Source organism: Lipotes vexillifer, unplaced genomic scaffold (genome assembly GCF_000442215.2).
Source record: "Lipotes vexillifer unplaced genomic scaffold, Lipotes_vexillifer_v1.1 scaffold966, whole genome shotgun sequence".
Classification (NCBI taxonomy): domain Eukaryota; kingdom Metazoa; phylum Chordata; class Mammalia; order Artiodactyla; family Lipotidae; genus Lipotes; species Lipotes vexillifer.
The window spans coordinates 891,998-900,557 of NW_006795769.1; the positions used below are offsets into that span (position 1 = coordinate 891,998).

General features: G+C 68.7%; 1 protein-coding gene across 1 annotated transcript in view; it reads right to left on the minus strand.

Moving 5' to 3' along the window:
• The window catches only part of FGFRL1 (fibroblast growth factor receptor like 1), a 14,468-nt gene that overhangs the window by 2,213 nt on the left and 3,695 nt on the right, over positions 1-8,560 (minus strand). The window contains exons 3-6 of the mRNA XM_007467887.1: positions 2,106-2,378; positions 855-935; positions 465-746; positions 40-393 (exon numbers count right to left, since the gene is read on the minus strand). Coding sequence (XP_007467949.1) covers positions 40-393; positions 465-746; positions 855-935; positions 2,106-2,378 — 990 coding nt within the window. The remainder of the gene's footprint in view (positions 1-39; positions 394-464; positions 747-854; positions 936-2,105; positions 2,379-8,560) is intronic.

Below are 8,560 nucleotides of genomic sequence, written 5' to 3' on the forward strand. Positions count from 1 at the left end.
CGGGGGGGGGGGGGGCGGGGCAGGGCGGGGCCCACGCACCGGGCAGCACGGTCAGGAAGGCGCTGCGAAAGCTGTAGCCCATGGTGTTGGCACCCAGGCAGATGTACATGCCCGCGTCGTCCTGGCGCGCGCGTGTGATGAGCAGCTTGTTGAGGTAGGAGCCGTCGGGCCGCGACCACACGTCACCCGTGGGCAGCACCACGAACTTCTGGCCGCCCACGTCGATGGTGGAGTTGTAGCGGCCCTCGGCGCCATACTCCACGCGCTTCAGCCACTGGATCACGGGCTTCACGTCGCTGCGCACTTTGCACTGGAAGGATGTCGTGCCTCCGAAGTCCACCGTCGTGTTCACGGGGTGCGTGCCCGTGAGGACGGGCTTGGAGCGCGTCCGCTCTGCGCAGGGACATGCGTTGGGCACAGCCCCCGGGCGCCAGCCCAGCCCCACCCCCGGCCCCGGCACTCACGGATCACATCCACCTTGTAGGTGGCGTTGATGGCACCCGCGCGGTTCGACACGCGGCACGTGTACTTGCCGCTGTCCTCGGGCCGCAGGTTCTTCAGGCTCAGGGTCCATTTCTTCCTGTGCTCGCCAGCCTCCAGGCGCGTCAAGGCCTGGTCATCCTTCATCCACATGATGTCGGGCCGTGGGTGCCCACTGGCCACGCACTTGAGCCGCACGGAGCTGCCCACGGGCCGCGCAATCACCCGGCGCCTCATCTTGGAGGGCTGCGTGAAGCGGGGCCGGGCTGCGCGGGGTGCAGGGGAGCGGGCGGGGCATAGAAGTCAGCGGGCACTGGGGTGGAGGCGCAGCCCCACCCCCCGACCAAGATGGTGACGTCTGCCCCTGTGCTCACCCCACTGCTTGCTGGCTGGGTCCTCCTGGCCCCCGGAAGAGCCGTCGTGCCCCGGGCTCTCCCTTCCTGGACTGGTGTCGTCTGCAGAGGGGAGGGTGCATGAGAGGGGCCTCGGCAGCCCCTGTAAGACCCCAGGACTGGCTCCCGGGCCCCGGCCTCAGGCCCAGCTGGGAAAGCTCTAGAAATGCCAGCAGGAGGCCATGGGTGCACACCCACATCTCAGAATCCCAGAGACAGCTGGGCCGGAGCCGCCCACCCGGCGCACTCCCTGGGTGCAGGTGACCCCGACGGGCGTGGGTGGGACGGAGATCTGGCTCCCCCACCCTGGCTCCGGGGGGTCTGCAGGGCCGGGGGGTGGGGGGGAGGTGGCGACCAGGCCCAGCCGGCAGCTGCAGTAACCCTAGCCCACATCAAGGGGCCGAGGGCTTGGTGAGCTGACATGGCTCGCATACCGCCTGGTCGTCCTGCCCTTTGAAAGGACGCTGGGGGGGACACCCACAGTATTCCCATTCCACGGCCCAGAGAAGGCCTGTGGGGCCTGAGGCGGGGCGGCGTGCTGAGGAATGCCCCCCCTCCCAGTGACAGCCGCCGCCTCCACAGCCCAGGACCAAGGCCTGGCGCTCGGACCCCACCCCGGAACCCAGTGGAGGGGTGCATGGGTCAGGCTCCTCCTTTGTGCTGCCAGGGAGCCTGCCCCGAGGGACCCGCCCGGGAGCCCATGGGGGAGGGCCAGGCGCCAGAGTCTGGTACCAGCGAGTGGAGGGCGTGCTGCTGGGGGCGCCGCCCAGTCCCCAAGCCCGGGCCCCAGAGGCAGGAGAACAGAAGACCCTTCCTTCCCAGCGGCCCCTCTGAACTCCGAAACCTGAGCCTCAAAATCATGGCCGACGCCAAGACTGCCGGCCCGCCTGCCCCACCAGGCTGCCCTTCAGTGGGACCACCACCTGGGGCCCCCATACCCACCCCTGCCGCCCCCCACCCAGCCAGTCCTGGCCCCCAGGTCAGCAGAACTTTGGGGGAGAAGGGGTCGGGAGGAAGGGGGACCCCAAGGTGAGGCCTGATGGGGCGGGGCCCGGCCTGGGGGTGGTGTCCTGGGCTCAGAGGCCGGGAGGGGAGCAGGGCGGCTCTGGTCCTGGGGGCAGTAGGCCGAGCTCATGCAGGGTGAGGGGTGGGCACACAGGGAGGGTCTGCTTCCCCGCCCGAGCTGACGAGGTGCGCACAGCAAGGCCCCGCCCTGGCACGGCCAGCACTGACCCATCACGACAAGCGTGTAGTTGACGCTGAGGCTGCCGAAACCGTTGGTGGCCTTGCACACGTAGGCGCCGGCGTCCTCCCGTTCCACCTCCTTCACCTTCAGCCCCTGCGGCAGCACGCGGAAGCGGCTCCAGCCGCCGTGGATTGTCCGGCCGTCCTTGGTCCACATGGTCAGTGGCGGCGGGTCCCCCTCCACGGGGCACTGCAGCCGCACAGTGCGGCCCAGCCGGGCCACCTGCCGCGGGACTACCTTGTCCGCCATCCTCGGGGGGCCTGTGGGGGTCAGAGGGCTCACTCAGGGAGGAGGGGACCGGCAGGGGGTCGGTCATGGCCAAGGCAGGCATGGGCACTGGGAGCTGGGGGAGGGCTGTCCCTGCTGGGCCCCCACCCCGGGACTCCACCCAGATACGCCTACCCAGCTCCCAGACCACAGGAGGCGGCGTTCACCCAGGGCCCACTGCGCTCCCGCACGGGAGCCGGAATGCGGCTCACCCAGGACGCACGTCCACAGGCGAGCGAGGGCGGCCCCCACCGCCTCCCGGCAGGCACCCCGTTTGTTTGTGTGTGCACGTGCGAGCGTCCCTGCGTCTGGTGGCCCATGTCTGTGCCTGTGTGTGCATGGGCTGCATCAAACCAGGTCTGCCTCCCTGGACAAGAGCCTCCCTGCTGCCAGCCAGGCCACACCAGGTCACCAAGGCCCTGGGGTCAGAGGGCAAGCAGATGGGCGTCCCAGCCCTGGGTGACCACTAGCTGCCATGGGGAAAGCCTGAGTCCCGGGCTGAGGCCGTGGTGCCCTTCACCAGCGGGAAGAAACCCATCCCCGTCCCCACCGGCCCGGGGCCACCCAGCCCCGTTTTCTCTGGAGTCAAGTCCAGGGACAATGGGGATGACCAGGCCTAGAAGGCACGAGAGACGGGCCAGCTGGGAAGGACGCTGCGGACATCAGAAGGCTATGGAGCTATCTCCTGGTGGACCCTCAGTCCCCTCCCGCCGCGCCCCGTGCCTGACGCCCTGAGCTGGGGCTGGTCTGCAGCCCCTACACCACGGGAAGACCGTGAGGGGGGGGAGGGCTCTTACGTGGTCACCCACAGCCCCTCCAGACCAGGAGAGGCAGCCGCGGGCACCCAGCTGCCCTTCCCAGGGGCTTGGCTGGGCCTGGCTCCCAGGACTCCGCCCACCAGCCACTGGAAGGGGCACCCACCCCACACGGCAGCCACTCCAGGCCCTGACGGCCGCGTCCCGAGCCCTGGCCACACGGAGGTGCCGGAGGCGCGGCTGCTCTGAGACGCTGTCGCTCCAGGGCCCGAGAGCGGCGTGCGTGTGTGTTTAATAACCAGCTGATTCTGCTGCCGCCTTGCAACCAAAGTGCTCCTGTGGGTCCCCCAGAGACTGTAGCTCCCAGGGACTCTCACAGAGCATGGGCCCCCATCGCCTCTGCCTGGGGTGCGGAGGGAGGGTAGGGGGCCCAGGGCTCAGCTTCTCTGGGGCCCCAGGTGGGGAGGGGGTCCCGAGTCTCTGATTCCAGGGGACTGGGGTGTGAGGGACACAGAGACATTAGGCACCTTCCCTCTACACCCCCCCCCCACATCCTGCCCCATTCGGGTGGCCCCACCCCCTCCATGCAGCCCCTAGACAGTGGGCCATGCCAGAGGTGCCAGCCAGCCCTCTGGCTTCCCCTGATACCCACCTCTCCCTAATCACTCACTTGTCTCCAGGGCCCCCCAGGCACCTACCCAGCTCACAGTGGGAGAGGATTCAGGGCCCCCAGACAAGTGGACCTTCTGAGGCCCCCCAGGGTCCGGGCCTCATTCCCAGGCAGACCCTGTCCACCACCTGTCACTGCCTGAAATTCCACCATTCACAGGGGCCTCCCAGGCTGCAGGACAAGAGGGCACCCCCCAGCCCTTCCCGGGCTGACACCTGGGTGCAAGGATCACACACACACAAGTACAGGCACACGGACCCACACATGTCCACACAGACACACGCGATGGCCCGGAAAGCATGTGGGGAGGACGGTGCCCGCACGAGGAACAGCATCCCTCCCTGCTGGGGCTCTGCCTGGCCCAGCGGCATCGTGGGGGCACCACTGGCGGCTGGTTCAACACCCCCGACCCCCGAAGGAGCCCACCTCAGTGGCAGAGAAAGCGCCAGGCTGACAGTGCGGCCCCTCCCTCTCCCCACCCGCCAGAGAAGACCTTGCTGGGGGGCACCTACTGGGTGGTAGGGACGCCACCCTCGGTCCTGCGCAGTGGAGGGACAGGTCCAAGTGACCGCCAGATGGGCCGTAAGTGTGGCCCCGTGGGCCTGCCTGTGAGCAGTGAGGGGGACGAGGCAGCGCCCGTCCAGAGGCCCCAGCTGGAGCCAGCCTTGTCCTAAAGCAAACAGCCCCCCTCCCCTCTGTGGCCAGCCTCACCCCTCCCCACCCCCACCTGGGCTCCAGGGGACCCAGACACGAGGCCGGGGCCCTGCCCCCCACCCCAGCCTCTGCAAGAGACCCCCCAGCAGGCTCACCAGCGGGAGGCCTGGCACCCCAGATTCCTGGGAATTTTGGCCGCCAGCACGGCTGCTGCAGCTCTATATTTAGCCTGGGAAACACAAGCCCTGTTGTTCCACCTGGACAAGGCCTCCCACCCCTCAGCCACGGGGAAACTGAGGCCTCAGCTGGAGACCCGCAGGCCCGTGGAGGGCGTGTGGGCGGGGGCAGCCGACACAGCCTTAGCGCCTTCCCCATGAGCACCTCCTCCAGGAAGCCCCAACCCTGCACCCACCCGCAGTCACGGCCCTAGGAAGCTGTGGGCACAAGCAGGATGCACATGACGCAGGCAGGGCAGACGTGGGGCAAAGGCAGGCTGGGGCCGGGTCTCACCCCAAGACGGGGGCTGAACGTCAAGGTAACGGGCAGGGAAGGTGTCGCCCCTTCCCTCCTCCGTCCTCCTCCACCCTCAGCTGTGAAAACATGGTCAGGAATGGGGGTACTGGGGGGGATGGGGGGCAGCTGCTCCGAGGGCCCCACAAACCCAGCTTGGATTCCCAGCCACCATCCAGAGCTGCTGTCACACACAGACCCTGTCACACCGACCCCCAGATGCACACCCCAACAGTGGATGCAGACTCCCTGCCGCACACACCCCACCTCTGAGCGCTTGAGACGCCCAGGACCACAGCCCCTCCCCCTGCCTGGCCAGAAGCACCACTTTCCCCCGTTTAGTACAACAAGACCCGGCTGCAACCCCAGCTGATACCCCTCCTGCCCCAGGGCCCAGGGAGGCAAAGGTGCTGGCAGGGACAGCGAAGGGACCCCCAGCTGTGGCCCACCCCATGCCCACCCCCCCCTACCCCCAAGCCATCTTCACAAGCCCTCGGGGCCGCCCCCAAACTCCGCCACCCCCTCTGAGCGCTTGAGACGCCCAGGACCACAGCCCCTCCCCCTGCCTGGCCAGAAGCACCACTTTCCCCCGTTTAGTACAACAAGACCCGGCTGCAACCCCAGCTGATACCCCTCCTGCCCCAGGGCCCAGGGAGGCAAAGGTGCTGGCAGGGACAGCGAAGGGACCCCCAGCTGTGGCCCACCCCATGCCCACCCCCCCGTACCCCCAAGCCATCTTCACAGGCCCTCGGGGCCGCCCCGAAGCTCAGCACCCCACACCTCACCGCCCCGCGGCCTCCACGCAGCCTGGCGCACCTTCCCGACACCCCCTCCTCCCTCCCCGCCCCCAGGGGCACGGTGGCCTGCCCTGGCAGGGGTGAGAGGGTTCTCAAGTATCGGGCTGCACCCCTCCCCACCGCCCGGGGTGTTCTGTGGGCCCTGGCTTGCCGACCCCAAGCTCCCTTCAAGAGGGGCCAGGCCAGACGTCGCCCCTCTTCCAGGGCCCATGCGTCAGAGACCAGCAGGGGCCACAGAGGCACCGGTGGTCTCAGCCATCACCCTGTGAAGCCGCAAACACAGCTGAGGTTGAGGGTGCACGAAGCACTGGCCGGCTCATCAGGCAGCTCTGTCCCCCACAAGCCCTGCGAAGCCCCAGAAATTTCCAGCCTGGAAGGAATTCTCTGGAAGGGGGCGGGGGAGGTGGGGGGAGCATCGGGCTAACCAGCATGGGCCTGGCCATGGGGTGAGGGCAGCCAGCCAGGAGCCACCGTCCTGCTGTGCAGGACAAGCTAAGTGAGCGGCGTGGGGAGGGGCGCTGGGCCCTGGCTGGGGGGCCGGAAGGCGGCAGGTCCACCCGGCCTGCCTGTGCACCTGGCGCCAGGCAGGGCAGGTAGGCACTCTCTGGGGGGAGTGGGTGCCCAAGGTGTCCCTCACAGTGGGGACCGGGCGCAGCAGGGTGAGCTGGGAAGGCCGCAGGGCCAGCACCCTCCCCAAGAAGGCGAGGCCTGGGGGGAAGGACAGGAACACCCCAGGGCGGGGGCACAGGTGAGGCCCACCCTAGGGCTGCCACGAGGGGGGCAGGCTCGGCACACGTGCACACCCGCACTCGCCCACAGGCTCCCGGTCACCAGCCGGCCCAGGGCGGCCCCGGGGGCTGGACCCACGGGATCTGTGGTGGAACTGGTAGGACCCGCAGGACAGGTGGTTGCCCCAGAAACCAGGCCATTCTGGGCGTGGCAAAGGGACGGCCTGACCCACCGAGCGGGCCGCCGGGAGCGTCCCCTCCACCGGCTGCCCAGCCGCGCACCAGGGGGCGGGCAGACCGGGGGCCTCCAGGTCTGTCCTCTTCTCTGGAGGCCCCCATATGGACCTCCAGTGGCCCCCCAGCTTCAGGGCTCCTCCGCCTAACCCTCACCACCCCCAGGACCGACAAGTGAGGCCCAGAGCATCACCCTGACAGGGCCACTTCCCTGGGGGGGACCCATGTGAGCTGCCTACGGGACAGCGACCAGAAAGCACCCAGACTCACCGCCCGGGCCTCCCCAAGGGACTCAGCTGGACACCGGGCAGCCCCGTCGGGTGTCCAGATCTCACTAGGCTCACCAGACTCAACGCTGTCTCACCCTGACCCTGCCCACCCCGCCATCCACCCCCACCTCACCAACGTCACTTGACCCAGACCCTCTCCCAGCTGCCAAAGGACCGAGAAGGCCCTTGTCCAGTGAGGCCTCCCACACCTGCCGGCACCGGACCCAGAGCACAGGGTAACGCGCCGCGGGGCCCAGACCACCCCAGGGGCCCCGCCCCAGGGGGCCCCGATCCAGGTACCGGAGTCACCTCGGAGGGGAGACGAGGACATTTTCCTGAGCCTGGAGCCCCTGGGCGTTTAAGCAGAACCTCGAGGGTGAGGGCGATGGCTATGGCAGCAGAAGACCCAACGCACCCAGCAGCCTGGCCTGCGCGACCGCAGGCCAGAGTCCCTGCCTCCCACCCATACCTGCTCCACGACAGCCCACGCCCATGGTGGGCTTCTTGAGGTGAGGACTGAGGCCATGGGGCCTGAGCAGGCCAGCCCAGACTAGGCGCCCCCAGGCCCCCAGAGGCCACGGGGCAGGCCACCTGGCCTTCAAGGCGCACACGCTGTGTCGGGCTGAGCTCCAGAGTCAGCCCCAGTCCCCGCCGGAATCCGGATAGGCTGCCGCACGAGTGCAGAGGGCAGCCCTGAAGCCACTGGCAGTGGCCCTGGACCAGGAGAGCGCGCTCCGCAGGCCCCGGCTCCTCCGGGGCTCAGGATCATGGGAGCCAGAGGGGGTCCCTCCGCCCCGCCTGCTGCCCCAGGCCCCGTTATTCACTCCTCAGCCACTCAACAGCGCACAGCTTGTGTAAATCTCTCATGAAATAAACTCTCCGGCAGGAAGAAAAGCAATTGTGTTTCCTGCCAAGATGGGAAACCCTGGATTTCAGCAGCCCTTAGGCTGCAGCAACTCCTGAACTGCTTGGGGAGAGCTCCTAGAAACCCCACCCTGAGCCAGTTCCCCTCAAGGGGGCCAGTCTGCGCTGGATGCTGGGGTAGGCGCCTACCCCACCCCCTGCCTGCCTCCAGACCCCGCCCCCAGCCACTCAGTGGGGGCACAGGGTGTGGATGGAGGCCCCGGGACTCCTCGCCGGAGCCAGGAAGGCTGGCTGGTGGAAAAGCCCCCAGAACACCCCCTCAGCTGACCAGCCTCTTGGCCCAGCCGTTCCCCACTCAAGGCCCCTACCCCACTACACCAAGGCGCCCGCGTCCACTGGATGTCCACTCTGGCCCCGGTGAGCTGCCCACCTCTGCCCACAACATCCCCCCAGCTGGAGACCTGTCCTTGCCTACCCTGACCAGCACCCACCTCTCCTTCCAGGCCCCGGGGTGACGCCCACGCCTCTGCGTTCCACCTCCCTCCAGTGGACCCCGGGCTGCGACCCCACCTGAGGTAGACCAGGTGGCCCCTGCTCTCCTGGGCCCCGAGAGAAGCAAGGCTGGGCCTGACCAGGAACGCCTGGTGGCCACCACTAGGAAGAGGGGGGGGTGGGCCGGGTGGGGGGGGCCAAC